The 17528-nt window shown below is 51.8% G+C and overlaps 1 protein-coding gene across 1 annotated transcript; it reads right to left on the minus strand.

Annotated features, from left to right (window-relative positions):
* Positions 1-14947: 14947 nt before the first annotated feature.
* On the minus strand, positions 14948-15850 carry LOC136996078 (olfactory receptor 14A16-like; the record flags this gene model as incomplete). The annotated part of the gene is made up of 1 exon (XM_067317074.1): positions 14948-15850. A coding segment is annotated over exon 1 (903 nt), but the record flags the coding sequence as incomplete, so codon positions are not given.
* Positions 15851-17528: the final 1678 nt, after the last annotated feature.

Below are 17528 nucleotides of genomic sequence, written 5' to 3' on the forward strand. Positions count from 1 at the left end.
GACCAGCTTCAAGGAAATGCTCTATTTTTGGATGGTCTAATTTCCACAAATCTCAACATACACATCTTAAAGCAATGTTTTAAAGGAGTCCCTAAAACATCTTCAGTCTAATAATTGACAAAAAAACGCTCATTTCCAAAACTTCACACAGTTTTTACCGTTGCCAAATATTTTTTTCTTCCTTGTTCATTGGCAGCACCATGTTCATGCACTACAGGAATTAGTCTGTCTATGGGAGCGTAAACATATATAGAGAGAGATACAGTATTCATCAAAATACATTTGCTGGCAATGCTCTGAATGGAGAAACTTTGTTTGGAGGAACTACTTTATTGAAATGGACACGTTTCAGATCTCTTCTTCTGTTTCTCTCTCCTTTCTTCTTCCTCTGCCTCTTCTCTCTTTACAGAGCTCTCCAGGGAACGGTTCACTGAATCACAGCACTTAGGGTGGACGAGACCTCTGGACGTCATCTAGTCCCAAACCCCCCTGGTCAATGCAGAGGGAACTAGATGAGGTTGCCCAGGGGCTCCCCCCAGTCATGCATTGGCCACAAAGGTGCTGAGAGTGCGCTCCATCCACTGTGCAGGCCATTCATCAAGATGTTAAACAGTCCTGCCCCACATGTTGATCACTGAGGGATGCCGCTAGTAACTGGCTGCCACTTGGAACTTGTACCACTGATCACAGCGTTTCAGCCTGATGGTCCAGCCAATCTTCCACCTGCCTTATGGTCCATTGATCCAGGGCAGAGCTCAACAATTTGCCTCTAAGGAGACTCTGGGGGACTGTGTCAAAGGCCTTGCTAAAGGGAAGGTTCACAAAATCCCCTGCTTTCCCCTTGTGCACAAAGCCATTCATCTGATGGCAGAAGGCAATCAGGCTGGTCAGGCATGGTTTCCATTTCCCCTTAGTCAAGCCATGCTGCCTCTTCCAGGCCTTGTCCTTCATATGTTTGGAGATGGTTTCCAGGAGGATTTGCTCCATTACCTTCCCAGGGACTGAGATGAAGACAACGAGCCTGTCATTGCCCAGATCCTCCTTCTTGCCCTTCTGGAAAATGGGTGCAATGTCTGCCTTTTCCCAGTCATCAGGAACTTCCCTGATTACCCTGACTTTTAAAAGATGACCAACTGCAGCATTAAAACGACTGCGGACACATCTCCCTGCACCCTGGGGTGCTTCCTGTTTGGTTCCATGGACTTGTGTGTGCCCACTGGGCAAAGTTCCTCTCCAGCTGCATCTTCCTCTGCCATGGGTGAGGCTTTGCTAACACAGATGCTGCTGAAAGACTCGGGGGCCAGGGAGACCTGGCAGTAGACAAGACCAGGAAAAGACAAGGTAAAAGATGCAGTGAGCTCCTCAGCCTTTCCCTTGTCTTTGTCACTACATCCCCTGCCCCACTGAGACGGGAGAGCACATTTTCCTTGGCTGCCTGCCTTCCTTGGGCTGCCCATGTACTTACAAAAGCCCTTATGGTTGCCCTCTCCATCTCTTGCTAGCTCCAGCTGCAGCTGAGCTTTGGCTTGCCTAACTCCATCCCTCCCACCACATGCAATGTCTATGTCTTCTTCCTGGGTAGCCCATTCCCCTTCCAGCCCTCTGTGCACTTCCTTCTGCCTTTTCAAGTCCTAAATCACAAAGTCCCTGATCATCTGTGCCAGCCTCAGGCCAGGCCCTGATGGACTTTCCGGCAGACTAGAGTGTTCCTGTGCTTCAAGGACATTGTCCCTGATGATACAAGAGGGTTCCTTGGCTCCTCTGCCCTCCAGGACAGTCACCTGTGGGATGCTGACAAGCAGATCCTGAACAAGATGAAATCCTCTCTGCTGCAGTCCAGGGCAGTGATTCTGTCATTCCTCCTACCTCTCCACCATCTCACAGTCACTGCAGTGACAGACAACCTCCACATTCACATCCCCATCCAGGCTGAGCTTCAGGCAAGAAAGAAAGGGCAGCATGGCACCATCTACCGTGAGGTGCAACTACAGAGGTAGAGGACTTACCCTACAGAAAAGCCTGCATTTCTCCCCTCACCACTGAGGGGATCCAGGGAAAGGACTTCTATGTGGTTAAAGGTGGATGCAAAGAACTTCCCGGGTAATGTAGATATGCGTGAGGCAGTGCCTCCCAGGCTGCCCTTACAGTCAATGGGGAGGAGGAGGTGTTCACCTGCCTTCTTTTAGATGGTCACATAAAGCACAAATGACTCCTGTCCCAGAGACATTTGCTCTGTGCTTGAAATGGGGCCTGAGGTCATAGGCTTTTAGGATAATTCAGGCTGAAGAGAGCACAGGAGGCCTGTAGTGCAACCTGCTGCTCAAAGAAGGGTCAGAAACCAAAAAATGTCCCTGCCAAAGAATTTCTGGGGTGATACAGCAGAAGAAGACAGTAGAGGGTTGACAGGGTGGTATAAGTCCCATGAACAAAAAGCTTTCCTTTTCTGCCTTCTCCAGAGAATTAAATCCTCAGCTCTCCAGAGGGAAGAAGCTGGGACACTAACTTTGCCACTAACATGGAGGCAGAGAAGTTCCTGAGTTCCTTACAGACAGAGGCTGGTCCAAAGGCCACCACACCAATGGCACCAGACCCCCAGGCATGCCTGCCTTCTTGCTGGGCACCCTCCAGCCCCACGCAGGAGGTGTGCGGGGAACAGAGTGGGGTCTGCAGCCTGCAGCCCTGGCCACCCAGCAGGTGTGGTGGGACCCTGCTCCTCTAGATGAGACTGGGCTCTCCTGCATTTCCCCAGTGGGAAGCCTGCATCCCCTCTGGATGGGAATAAAGCCCAGCAGGGAGGGCCAACACGGGAGACACGATCTCTGTTCCGGGGAGTGAAGAGAGAGGGGAGGGCAGAGGGGGATCTGCTCATGCCCCGGGCACTGATTCCCTCCCTGCAGCCAGTACAGCCTTGCTGATGCCCTGTAACCTGTGGGCCCAGGAGGTGGGACTCCAGTCTGCTCTGGCTCCAAAGATTTCTCAGCCCTTCAGACCCAGGATGCAAAGCACCGGTCTGGGGACACCTCAGCAGTCGAAGGGGCTGAATGCCTGGCGTGTTCCTGAGAACTTTTCTTCACTCTCCCTGCACTGCTTTGACTCCTGTTGCCCATGGAGCAAAGACTCCTTTGGAGGATGAACTCTCTCACTGTGTAACTTTGGAGGACAGGGTTGACAGGTTTGACCAGGCAGTACAAGTGCCAGCAAGGCCTCAACCCCACAACAGTGTCCCCTGCCCAGGACTCCCCTTTCCAGCCCCTTCCTCCTAGAGGATTTGGCTTTGGAGGTACCACCAGAGATCTCCAGGACAATGATCTGCTCTGAGCTGGGCTAACTTTACAGTCAGATCAGGTTGGTAAGTGCTTGCTCCTGGAGAGTTTTTAAAAAACTCCTGGCCCCGGCCCCAGTGCTGCTCAACTATCATGATTACTGTTTTTTTTTCCTTCAACTCATTTGAATTTTCCCTTACTGCCACTTCTCCTTGTTCTCTCCTGTCCTTTCCTTCCCTTGGCCCCCAGCCACACCATCCCATCTACGTTGACCGAGCACAATCACAGCCTAATCTCCAAGCACAGCCTTCGTGGGATCTCCTGGGACCACTCAGGTGGGCCATGGTGGCCAGCTCTAAGCAGACATACATGCTGCAGGTCCCTACATGGTCTCAGAGGAGAGCGTATGGAGACACAGCATGACCCAGGGCAGAGCCTGTGGGCCAATGCCAGGGCAGAGTCAGCATTAGCAGGTGTGAGAAGAGAAGACCTCCAGCAGCTCCTTTCCACACCCAGGCAGGGAGTGACGCACCCAGCAGTGCTCCTGAGAGATGATGGTAACACAGGAGAGGTGGCACCATGAGCTGTAATGCTGGGCACCAACCAACTGTCCTGGGTATGCAGTTCTGGCAAGCAGTGCCAATGGCTGCAGCCCCTAAGAGACCCCCGACCCTGCTAGGAACGGTGAGGTCCCTCCATGACCGTCGAGAGCTTCCTGGAGTGTCATGACTCCCATCTGTGCCCCAACTCTGCACTGGCCCAGCCCTGCTGCCCTGCATGTGGCCCCATGGCCCCACTGCCTCACTGTGCAGGCACTGCACAGGACAGGGTGCAGACAGGGGTGGGGAAACATCTCCCCAGCATGGTCACTATGACAGACCTCAGTGCCCTGTCCCGCAAGGCCCTCCTGCGCAGCAGCCTCTCCACCAGTCCCCAGCCCCTGCTCAGGCCCAGCACTGTCTCCCCGGGGTTAGCAGAAGGCCATGCTCTGGGGTCTGCTGGGGTCGGAGCCTGCAGAGAGGCCAGGCAGGGCTGGACATTCCCCCCACCCAGCTGCTGAGCCCAGCAGGCAGATGGAGCTGGTCACATTCCAAGATCACCCCTCACCAGCACCATAGGGAATGGCCAGTGCTGGAAATGGCTGGTATGAGGGGCTGGTTGTGTGAGGAGTTTCCTGGGGCAGTTTCTCCTCTCTGTTCATGCAACAACAAGCTGGGTTGCATCTCTGTACTGAGGCATCTTGCTTGAGGGCCTCCATGGGAGGAGGATGGTCTACAGGCCCAGTAGATGGCCTCAGACCTCCTCTGCATGCTTCCTGCTAGCCCTGGGTTTAGAAGATCCCTCCAGGAAGCTCAGTAGCATTGCCCTGCAGCCAGAGACTTACTGTGTCAGGAGCTGTGAAAATTCCTCCCACAAGGAGCTCTCCTCTCTCCTCCCACTCCACACTGCCTTGCACTTCTCGCTGTCTTCTCTCATCTCATGTCAGCAGCAGCAGGCAGTGCCCGGAGCCCTGCTGCTCTTGGCAGAGGAGCTGCTCCTGCACACAGCTGTCTCTGGGCAGTGCTGCCAGGTTGCCATGATCTCCCTCCATCCCAGAAGCCTGGCTCTGCCCAGGAGCAGGGGCCCAGCTGAAGTCCTGACTTCCTCTGTCCCTTGTGCTGCCTCCTCCTGGGAAATGTTCCTGAAGTAGACTAAAATCATCACCATTGGTCTCTTTCTCAACACTGAAGGGAAACTGATTCCAGCATTACAATTAGTCTCATCACAGGATGGTTATCTGCAAGAGGTGGAAATGTCTCACTCCTAACTAGGCAGGACAGACTCGAGGACAAGAAGGGAGGTCATCTACCCATGGTTCAGGTTTTGATTCAAATGAGTCAATCTGGGCATCTCATGCCCATTTAGAAGCCCCTGGCATGCAGTGGGATTCAGTGCTCTCCCACAAACATCAAAAAAAAAGGCAGGAGGTGGGATTCTCCTTGTCCAAGCCAAAGTGTACACAAAATAGATGTCTGCGTGTGAGATCCCTGTCTAAGCTCATGTTATAATCACCTGAGATGGAGGGTGGGAGTCAGTTGCTCCCACACAAATACCTGGTGACAGTTGAGGAGACAGAGGTGGTCCCAGGCATGTGTCAGTGTCTGCTTGCTCTGATGGAGTGACTGTGAGACCCACATCCTTCTGGAGCATGAGGTGGGGGCCAGGTGGGGAATTTCCTTGGCCATCTCAAATGACCCCAGATGCCTAATGCTGCTAGAGCACCACTCACTAGGAAGCTGTGACACAAGCAGATCCCTACAGTGCAAAATCCTGATGTAATCCAGTGCAGACACTGCATGTAATGACATAAAAAAAGGCTGGCAGGGCCATGTCAGATGTCTGGGGTGTCCAGCACAACTGCATGTTTCTAGCACACACAGCATGGCCCCTACAGGAAAGCCCTGCCTGTTTGGAGTGGTGCTGGGCAAGTGCCCCAGGGCATCTTGCCTTTCCTACCTGTGCCCAAACAAATGAATCCTACCTCTGCCTTCGGGTACAGTCTGTACTGCCCACATCCAAGTGTGCTGCATAGATGGGAGGCACATTACACCAAGGTCTCCACTCATGTCCCTGCACTCTTGAAACCTTCCAGTTCTCTTCTCCCTGACCCTCTTTTCGCTCCCAGATGACACAAACAGGGACTGTGCTAATGATGTCCACAGGGTCACTGGATCACAGGCTGTCCAGGCCAGGGACTTCTTCAGTGGCACTTCATCCTGCCTGGACATTGGTTCACCTCTGTCACAGGCCCCAAGGTGCTGCAGAGTCAACTCAGGCAGCAAACTCCTCTCCTGCCGTTTCTGCACAGCCCAGCTCTGTTTCTCCCTGGCCTTGGGCACTGCAGGCTTTGCTCTCTTAGTGGGAACCTCCTTTCACCATGACATTGCCACCTGCTATCTACACCAGCATGGCTCTGCTCTGAAGTGGGGCCATCGCACACACAGTGTCCTTGGCTCCTGATAACAGGTTGCACCATGACCAATCTGACTGAAACATTGCTAGAGTACTGAGATGTGGTGGGATCACTTGCATGATAGGAGAGCCCTGATGGTAGGGTACAAACTCTTCAGGAGAGACCAAGGGGAAAGATGAGGAAAGGGGATGCCCCTTGTGTGAAGGGACAGCTCAGACGTGTGGAGCTCTTCACACATTAAGGCAAGGCTTTGGGTGAGAGCTTGTGGGTGACAAGGGTGACATCGCAATGGGAGGTACAGAGGAGGTGGACGCATTTTCCTTTAAGCAGTGTGAGTAAATCTGTGGATAACAGACCCTGGTTCTTATTGGGGGGACTTTAATCCCCCTGACATGAACTGGAAGGGCAAACAGCAGAGTGCAAGCAGGCCAGGAGGTTTCTGGAGGGCATCAGGGACAGCTTCTTAGCACAAATGCACAATTTGTGATGCTTCTTTGTCTCTGAAAATTTCAGACAGGGAGGAACTGATCAGGGATGGTACAGTCAGTGTCTGCCTTGCCTCCAGTGATGAAGAAAAAGTAGAGTTCCAGATCCTGAGTGGAGTGAGGAAGGATAGTATAGAGGAGCACAGACCCTGGACTTCAGAGGGGCAGATTTGGGTCTGTTGAGGGGACTGGTGGGGCGTCCCATGGGAGGCAGTTCTGAAGGGCCCAGCAGCTCAGGAAAGCCAGCAGGTCTGTAAGGACAGCACCCAGCAAGCACAAAAATAGTCCATAGTGGTACTCAGTAAAACTAGCAGACATCTTGGGAGATCGGCTTGGCTACACTGGGAACTCAGGACTGAGCTCCAGGGCAATAAGGAAGCAGAAGGAAGGAGAGGCTGCAAAGATGGTATTTAGAAATATTGTCCAGTGAGAAGGGATGGTGTTAGGGAAGCCAAAGCTCCCCTAGGATTGACCATTGCAGGGAAGATCAAGAGCATGAAGAAGAGCTGCTACAGCTTCAGCTACAATAAAAGAGTAAAAAGGAAAATGTTAGCTCACTGCAGGATCAGGCAAGGGATCTCTTAACAGCAGATGCAGATAGGTGTGAGGAGCTCAAGGCCTTCTTGGCTTCAGTCTTCACCAAGAAGGTCTCCTAGGCTGTTGTGCCTGATCAGGAGTCCAGAGGGGGGAAAAGAAGCAACCAATGTTGGGTGATGACTGAGGGAGGGATGACTTGCAAGAAGTCAACCCATACAAGTCTATGGGACTGGATGGGCTGCACCTGAGGACATTGAGAGGGTTGGCTGCTCTCACAACAAGGCTAGTCTCTATCCTCTTTGAAAGGTTGTGGAGATCAGGGGAGGCCCCAATGACCAGGAGAAGGAGTATGTTGTGCCTATCATCAGAAAAGGCCACAGGGAGAAACCAGGGAGCTGCAGGCTGTTCAGCCTCACTTTGGTGAGGAGTGTTTCATGGAGTGATTCCTCTTGCATCACGTTTCTGGGCACCTGAAGGACAAGAAGGTGCCTGGGAACTGCCAGCATGGATTTAGTGCAGAGAAATGATTCCTGACCAACCTGATTGCCTTCTGTGAGAAAAGATCTGTGCTTGGTGAGGAGAGGAGAGCAGTGGGTGTCATTTACCATGATTTTAGCAAGGAGTTTGACACTGTCTCCAAGAATATTCTTGTATACTAATAGGGCATTATGATAGGCTGGGCAGACAACCAGATGGGTTAAAAGCTGGTTGGATGATTGAGTTCAGAGGGCTTTTGTGAATGAGTGGTGCTTTACCTGGAAGCCAGTGACAGGTGGAGTACGCAGGGGTCTATACTGGGACCTGTCCTGTCTAACACGTTCATCAGTGACCTGCAGAACACAACTCTCATCACATTTGCAGATGGCACTTAATCAGGAGAACAGTCCTAAGCTCGAGGGCTGCCATCCAGATGGACCTCAGCAGGCGGGAGGAATGGGTGGCCAGTACCTTTATGAAATTCAAAACTGAACAAACACCAGGTCCTGCCCCTGGGGCCGACCAACACCCTGCAGTGATACAGGCCGGGCAGTGCCGGCTGGGCAGCATCTCTGCAGAAAAGGATGCAGGATAAACACATCCAATTAAGGTTTGTGTTTCTGTATCCAGGAGAACATCACCAGAAGTGTAACCTGTTAATGGCAACCACCAGAAGTCTAGAAAGTGGAGGATGTACTCCTACTGAAGGCTGCTGATGGAAATCGGTGTAGTGGTCCTCCCAAAGTTGCTGAAACACAAGATGGAATTCAGATTCCTAATTTATAAAGATTTGGCCCTTATGAAGAAAGAACTGATATTGTAGTTAAGGCATTCAAATGCTAAAGCCATTTCTACTACGAACACTATGACACCTATCTTTTGCAATGGCAGACTGTCAGAAGACATGCTATTGGTCAACAGATCTTGATTGCCTTGCACTTTGCAAACATTTCATACATTTGGTTCAGGATATAAATAACTATCTTGAAATCACCAGAATTGTTCTCCCAGGCAAAATTAAACATCTGTCTAATAAGCCTGTGTGTCTGGGAATGGGGGGAAGGCTGCGCCTGAGTGAATCTCTTGACTCAGAAAACATTTTGGACAAATGTTTATAGTGTTGTTTTCTGCTGCAGCAAATTCTAGAAGATTCAGGTAGGGTGCCCTCGTGATGACGGTATCCATTTGCTTGGGAAAGCACAGCATTTAGGTGCTTCAGAGATACATAACTGAGTAGGAAACTGAAGAAGGAAAGCTACTGACAGGAATAGCTCTTTGGGGACATTTGCGTGGCATCCAGCTGGTGTTGCAAGCTACCAAACTGGTGCCTATGCTGGACCCTTCTGTAACAATGTAGTAAATGTAGCTTTCAATGAGAGTCCAAGAGCCTCCCATTGTACATGGACATGTGGAATATAAATGATAGTTGGTGCTGTCCTTTGGGCTTCCCGGATGCTGGTGTCCAAGTCAGCATTGAACACAAGCAGCATGACACAGGCAGGAAAGCTGAGGGCAGGCACTGTCAAAGCAGCCTGGTTATGAGTCATAATTTCAAAGCTCATTTTACAAGAGGTGACAACCTTCTGCCTGTCTGAAGAGCTCCCCAGCTCACAGCCTGCTGTCTCATTTCCAGAGGCTCCTTCTGACCAGGTTCCTTGCTCAGGAAGATCAAAGGCCATTGCCTGCAGGTGGTACCTCAAGCACATAAGCAGACAAGCCTCTACCCCATGACCAAGCGGCAAGCATCCTTTCTCAGGATGCATTTCTCTGTGTGTCTGACCAGTTGATCAATGCTCAGGCAGTTCTGGTCCCCCTCCACACACACACTTGAATCAATGGATCCTATGTGATTAAAGAAGCGAAAAGGTGCCTGTGTGCATCTTTCTTCAGGGGAGGTGGTGCTAGCAAACAGAGCAGACAGGCCCAGGGTAGGAGCTGCCAACTTCTCCAGAGCACCTATTCCTGCAGGCTCCAGGGGAGACCTTTGCCTCTAGCCTGGCTCTCCAGGTCTTTGGCTACACAAACCCATATTTTATTTATTTATTTATTTATTACCTAAAAGGATGGACAACACATTTCCTTGGTTTTGAGTCACTTCAGGAATACTGTGTTTTAAGTCAACATGACTAAGAGTCTGTGGATCTTTCTGGTGGAGGCTCGGTCCTTCCTTCTGGTCAGTAATAACAACGTACTTTATTGCAACTCCAGTATTGAGCTTCAGCTTCATGCTTACTTCTTCCATGTATTGATATAACCTTCCCTCCATGACCAGCTTTTCTCTACTCTTTATTCTCCCACCCCTCACTCTTAAAACAGCCAAGATTGTTTCCAAAGACCCAACAGTTTGAATCCAAGAGACACAGACATTTACTGTAGCAGTTAAGGAATGTTTCCTCTTGTCTAGTAGGCATTTGATGAGACAATTCAGCCTCAGAACCCTGAAGGTGATTCCTCATCACTGTACATTGCATCCTCTGTTAAAATGTGATTAATACCACCTGAAAGACAAGAGATGTTGGTTAACTTCCCTGAATAGTCCACATGCCTCACTTGCACTAGTACAGCTTCCAAATTAAAGCTGAAATATATTCATTTGTATTTTGTCATTTAATGGGAACATGCTATATTCTTAAGTCTTCCTCCTACCACACAGCACAGGAGACTGTACAAGTCTCTGCAAAGCTTTTCTGAATACCCAGGTTTGGCTAAATGTCTTTCTCCAGTGCTGAAAACACCTATTCTCCCAAGAAAAAAAAAAAAAAAAGATGATGATCAAGAATGCCTTCTGTAGTTCCTAGACACCTAAACAATATCTAGAATGTATATACTTATATCCAAATATATGTGTGTATATTGCTTTATATATATATATATTTCACGACTGAGCACTTGTGTAGAACAACAGACTCCCCACACAACTGCAGGAACTGTGGTTTTGTAGCTCTGTGCTGTGTGTGCTTCTTTTCTACCAGCTGATAAGTGTTTCTTTCTAAATGCAACAGCAATCTCCTCCTTTTAGTGTCCAAAAAGTCCCAAAGAAGCCAACCAAATCCCTCCTTGCATGAACTCGGTGATGAGTCTGTTCCATGCACTCCAGGCGTCCTGCTGGATCCATGGCAGCGGGAGCCTGGCACAAGCCCCCCTGCCCAGCGCAGCCTGGGGGCAGCTCAGGCCTCCCTGGAGAGCCCCAGCCCAGCAGGGAACAGCCCTGCAAGGCCAGCGCCTTTCTGGCCTGTCATCTCCAGAGGCAGAAGTGGCCTCACCAGCCATTTCACAGCCCTGTTGCTGCTGCTCAGCTGCTCAGGCTGAAGTGACCTCACAGCTGCTTTGCTGATGCCCTTCCTGCTGCTGGCCTATCTGGGACTCAGGCAGAAGTGACCTCACAGCCTACACTCAAGCCATAAACCTGCTTCTGGCCTACCAGCAGCAGACAGAGGTGACTTCACATGAACCAACAGCAAGCAAGGGCCTGCTGACGGCATACGATCTATAGAGAAGGACGTGAGCTCACTCTCATCATCACAACCATGTCCCCCTTTTGGCAGATCAGGTACTGAAGCAGCAGTGACCTCACAGTCAACATCCCAAGCACCTTCCTGCTACTTGCCTATCAGGTGCTCATGCAGAAGTGCCCTCACAGTACATTTCACAGCCATGTTCCTGCTGTTGGTCTATAAGCTGCTCATATTGGAATGACATCACAGCCACTTTGCTGACCCTGTGCCTGCCAGTGGCCTGTCATTTCTTCAGGCATCAGTGACCTCACATACAACAATGACACCATTAACCTGCTTCTGGCCCAACAGCAGCACAGGCAGAGGTGACTTCACAGGAACCTATACCAACCAAGAGCCTGCTGATGGCCTATCAGGTACTGAGGAAAAAGTGAGTTCAGTCAGCACTGAAGCCATGTGCCTGGTTCTTGTCTATCGGGTACTGAAGTGGCACTGACCTTACAGGCCCACATCTGAGTCATGTGCCCGCTGCTGGATGGTCATTTTCTCACACAGAAGTAACCTTGTGATTCACTCCCAGGAACATGGGGAAGGCTGTTCTCCAGGATTTTCTTGCTCCTGCAGTGGCTTCCCAGGAGCTGGCAGAGGGCCTAGGAGGTAGCAGTGCCCTGGCCCCAGGCACCAGTCAGCACCTTCACCTCACGAGCCATGGGACCTGTCCCTCCTCTCCCCAGTCCTCTGAGTGACCAGCTGCTCTCCTACAGGGTGATAAGATCCTGAGGTCTCCCTGCTCATCTGGAGGGCATGATCCTAATGGACTCCCATAAGCACTGCTGTCTGCTTGTCCACAAGCACCTGGCCTAGGAACTGCAGGGGGTGATCACAGCCCCAGGCAGTGCAGTGCCAGGAGGATCCCACCAGGCCTCTTCTTCCAGCACTTCCTCAAGCAACATGCTTTGGAGGAACAGGAATGGCCAGGTCCCATCTGTGCCCATCCAGTCGGCTGCAGGGAGCACCCTGGGGACTTGGTTCAGGTCAATACAAAGAAATTCTGAGTGTAGTGGCAGGGCTGGCAGTCACTGGTGCCTTCCCCACCACTCCAGGAGCTGAGGCTGCTTCCCAGGGCTGAGGAGCTAAAAAGGAAGCTTTAGGTGCACAGAGAAAGGTATGGAAATACTGCAGGTCTCATTCAGGACAGATGTTATGGGATCTGCTTCTGAGGGTGTTTCAATGGTGGCTGTGACGTGACTCAGGTCCCTTGTGAGCCACACATTGGAGGCATCCTGTAGTCTTTAGCCACCCAGGACTTGAAGGTCCCAGGCTGAAATCTTTGCCTGAGTGCCCAGCAACTCCCCCTTGGCTGGAAGGAGTCTCTCAAATCCTGCTGCCCTCCATCCCACAAGAGGTGTCAGGAAAAAACCCTCCTTCCACTAGGTACTGCTGGTCATGGAAGAAACAGCCTTGCCAGAGAGGGGGTAAATCCACCCGTATTTGGAGATGTTTACTGGCGGGACACCTGGCCTGAATTCTCCCTCTTTTGATTCATTTCTGCTTTCTTTCTCCATCTCTCCCACAGACATTTATCTTACTCTGTGAGATGTTTCATGAGCCCATGGCATGAGCAGAGGAGGCCGTATGAAGCCCCATTGCTTGGGGCCTGGGTTTCTTGGCACCTCAGGAGGGTCACTGTCACTTGGTTTATCCAGGCCTTTGCTGTGAGGTCTCGTACACACATTTCCTTTCTCAGTGGGCTCTCCAGGCTGCCCAGATTATCAGCGTGGCCTTGCCCTGGACTCAGCTCTTTCTCCACAGTCCTGATCTATTCTGCAAGGGGAAAAATAGAGTTCAGAGTAGACTGAGGTGCGACCAGAGGAAGTATCACTGAAGATCAGGAAAAGCATCAGTTTATAGCCACTCTCAGGACATTCAGTTCTAATCTTTTCTCTTTCAGACCAAACTCAGGCTGCATCTTGCAGCCACTGAAGCCAAAGAAAAGCCAACGCCCCCCACATTGGTGTGCTTGAGCATGAGTCCTAATGCTTTAGTTAAAAAGTTAGACTAGCAAAAACATGTTCTACCCCTGCATAATCCTATTCTTGGCCATGCTATTAGAGGTAGAGTAAATCAGAAGTCCCCCTGGAGCTCTCCCCCGTGAGCAAGTCTGGGCACATCTGGCTCCAGCCACTTGGCCACTGGCAGAAATGCCATTTTGTGGGGGTTGTTTTAAAATGTCTGCAGTACCTGGGTTGATCATACCGCTGTCTCCAACGTGGGTAGTCTGCCAGTTCTGCCTTTTCTTTATTTTGCTCCTTTTTGGTTGAGGCTGCCAGGATATTTCCAGTGTCCCACTGCTCGCCCTGCTGCCCTGCATTCTTGGTAATACAACACAGAATAACGGTGGCCATCTTTGCTACAAGAGCACCCTGCTGCTTTCTTGCCAACTGATGCCCACCACAACCCCCAGGTCCTTCCCCAGATCCTCTTTCTTGTCCTTCTTGAAGATGGATGTCATGTTTGGGATGGAAGTTGGGAGGGCTGGGGACTGGGCATTGGCTGTGGGGCTGTGTCAGCTCCTGCTGCACCGCTGCTCCCTGTGGTATGAGGAGAGGGGACGGGAGATGGAGCAGCACAGGGGTGGCAGCAGGTCAGCAGGGCAGGGGCAGGGGACAGTGGGGGCAGCAGCAAGGGGTCGTGGCCAGTGTTTCTGCAGTGCAGTTGCTCTTATGTTCATCTCACATGCAAAAGTCCTGCACTGACCCCAGGCAGGAACAGGCCATTTCCCAGGTGCCCATTCCACCCTCCCAGCAGGACAGGGACATACGAGGAGGGAGCTCTGCCATATCCCTGCTCTCCAGAGAGCATTGCCCCAGGTCAGTGTGTCTGTGCATCAGTGCCTGCCTGCTCAGACATTCCTGGACCCTCCCCTGTGATCCCTGAGGGGCCCTGAGCTGGCAGTGCTGCTCTGCAGAGCGAGTGGCTGTGGGGCAACAGGGTCTGTGGCCATGGACGATGCTCTGAGCAATCACAGGGCATTTCAAAGGGCTCAGGCTGTGTTCAGGGATGTCCCTAGAGCCAGCCCATGGTTTTTCATTGAAGGTGACACAAACCACTCTCCAGGCTCTCTTCCTGTACCTGCAGGGTTCACACTGCCTCTCGTTGGATTGCAGAGCTCTCACTAGCCTCGACATTCAGTGGTTTATCGCTTTATCTTTGGGTGACTCCACTTGATCTTGTGACACTCCATTCACTGCCCACCCCGAGGCACACGGTTCCCTTGGAGATGCCCTGTGCTCTCCTGGGGGAATCCACACTCCCTTTGAGAAGGACAGGCATCAGTCTCCAGCCCTGTCATATGGGAGATACCGCTTGACCGTTCACCACCTTCAAGAGCACTGGGCACCCACAAGTGACAACTGAATCCAACCTTCCTTCCCTGACAAATCACCCCTTGAGTTCATTGCCTTGAGCCCAGGAGATCCCCTGAAAAGCAACAGGCCCTTTCAGGGTGAAAGTCCTTGAGCACATTTTTGACTCCAGCTTTGGAAGAAGAGCCCAACCTTCAAGCACTGAACTGAGGAAATCCTCTTTTATTAAAGAGACCATGTCTGCCACAGTGATAGACAAATTCACAGAAGGCCTCTGGGTCAGAGAAACTGCGTTTGTGCTCCTAGAGAAGTGGAAGGAATTCAGACCTTTGTGGACTAACATGATTATCACAGGGAGAATGCGCAAAGCATGGGCAGGTTATTTCTGCTGAACTAGTACCAGCTGAATCAGTTTCTTCAGTGCATCTTTGAGCTCCTTCTTCCTCATGCTGTAGATGAGAGGGTTCACTGCTGGAGGCACCACTGTGTACAGAACAGCCACCACCAGATCCAGAGCTGGGAAGGAGAGGGACGGGGGCTTCAGGTAGGCAAACAGGCCAGTGCTGACACACAGGGAGACCACGGCCAGGTGAGGCAGGCACATGGAAAAGGCTTTGTGTCGTCCCTGCTCAGACGGGATCCTCAGCACGGCAGTGAAGATCTGCACATAGGACAGCACAATGAAAACGAAACACCCAAAGAATAAACAGGCACTAACCACAGTAGCCCCAGCTTCCCTGAGGTAGGAATCTGAGCAGGAGAGCTTGAGGATCTGGGGAATTTCACAGAAGAACTGGTCCACCACATTGCCTTGGCAGAGTGGAATTGAAAATGATTTAGCAGTGTGCAGCACAGCATTGAGAAAACCACTGCTCCAGGCAGCTGCTGCCATTTTGACACAAGCTCTGATGTCCATGAGGGTCTCGTAGTGCAGGGGCCTGCAGATGGCAACAAAGCGGTCATAGGCCATGAGTGTGAGAACAGGATACTCAGCTGATATGAAAAAGGCAAATAAAAATATCTGGGCAGTACATCCTGAGTATGAAATGGACCTCGTGTTCCTCAGGGAATTGGCTATGGATTTAGGGACAATGGTGGAGATGAAGCCAAGGTCAAGGAGGGAGAGGTTGAGGAGGAAGAAGTACATGGGGGTGTGGAGGCGGTGGTCGCAGGCTACAGCTGCGATGATGAGGCTGTTGCCCAGGAGGGCAGCCAGGTAGATGCCCAGGAAGAGTGAGAAGTGCAAGAGCTGCAGGTCTCGCGTGTCCGCTAATGCCAGGAGGAGGAACTCATTGGAGGAGCTTCTGTTGGACATTTGCTCTGTCTTCATTCAGGGCACTGTCCGAGGAGGAAAAGGCATTGACAGGTTAGAACAGGCTTCTCTGAGCAAAACACATTCCACTCGTCATAGCACCTCCCACACTGACTCTCTCCTTCACCTTGTTCAGGTCCCTTTCCTGACCTCTGCTTTGTGCTGAGGGTGCTGTGCAGCACAGGGGCCTCTGCCTATCGGCTCCAGAGGAGTCAGCCCTGCTCTGCTGGGGGGTGTAAATGGAGGTGTTAGCCTGCCCGTGTATTTGCTGGGGATACCTGGGGATGGGTGCCCTGAGCTGAGTAAAGGGGATTTGTTTTGGTGACCCAGGAGGAATATTCTCTTTTTATCCTTGTGAGAGACAAATACAGCACTCATGGCAGCTGTGTCTGAAAGAGAAGACCCTTGCGAGGGAGTCATGTCCCCCAACCTTGCCCTCTTGAACAGGGGTGTCTGTATCTGGATCAGTCACACCAGCTCCCACTCTGGCAAGGGAGAGAAACAGGGCAGTGAAGGCAGGGGCTGACCCGACCCTTCCTAGACATCCCTGTCCCAATGAGATGGACCCTGCTCTCACATCAGTTTACTATCTACACTGTTTCTTCAGGCAATGTAGTGGGAGTGGGATGTTACTGCCTTAACTGCAGCTGAAACCCCTCCTTAACCCCAGAGAGCAGGAGAGCAAGAACCAGACCAGCACAGACAGATGAGGAAACAAGGAGCAACACTGTGATGCTCCTACCACAGGGAAAGCAAGGAGCGAGAGACAGATGGGCAGTCAGGAAAGCCTTCCCCTCACCCAGCTGTGCGCACCACCTCCCAGACCTGCACAGTTGCTCTCAGCCCCTTTGTCACACAGTGGGAGACGGACATGCTGCAGGAGAGATGCCCCTCTCCTCTGCTGGAGCTCAGGCTAGAGCATGCAGCTCATGCCCTGCACCCCCTGGCCTTGAGGGCAGAGGCTGCGCTGGGTGGGAGAGGAGACACAGGGGGCTTGCTTGGAGGAAGAGGTCTGCACTGAAGGGCATGACAGGGAGGTCTCCAAATTCCCCCTCCCACAGCATTTATGCTTCTAGTTTCCTCTCATTCACAGATCCTGTCTTCACTGCTCAGAGCTTTTCCTCCTGGGAGCTGTTTCTCTCTCCCATGGCCTTTCCCTGCCAGCACTCTGCAAACAGGAGGAAAATGAACGCACCGACTCAGGAGAGCCCTTCTGTTTAAGGTAACCCCTGTCCCTGCCTTGACTGTCCTCTAGAAAAGGCCTGTTGGAAATATTGTGGCGGTGAGCTGGGGCTGAGAGCAGCCCTGACCCACGCAGCACCCTCTCAGCAGGAGAATGAACCTGCCCTGCTGGGGGTCGCTTCTCCCACCCAGAGCTTCTCTCCACAGTGTCGTGGGGAGGTCTGCAGGCAGGCTGAGTGCTGACCCTTGCAAGCAGCAGAGTCACTGTCCTCGGCACACAGCACAGTGCCTGGGGCACAGGGACACTGCTCTGAATTACAGCCCTGTGCACACCTGGGTGCACACCCCGGCTTCACACCCCTGCAGCCATCCCTGGGAAAAGGGAGCAGGATGCCTTGTCCCTTGGACTGTGTGGAGGTGAATCTCTGCTCTAAAGCACCACCTCCTCCAAGCAGGAGAAGCTGGCAGAGCTGCCCTGACAGACCCTTTCAGCTGTGGA

This window comes from Apteryx mantelli, unplaced genomic scaffold (assembly GCF_036417845.1).
Source record: "Apteryx mantelli isolate bAptMan1 unplaced genomic scaffold, bAptMan1.hap1 HAP1_SCAFFOLD_20, whole genome shotgun sequence".
Taxonomy (NCBI): domain Eukaryota; kingdom Metazoa; phylum Chordata; class Aves; order Apterygiformes; family Apterygidae; genus Apteryx; species Apteryx mantelli.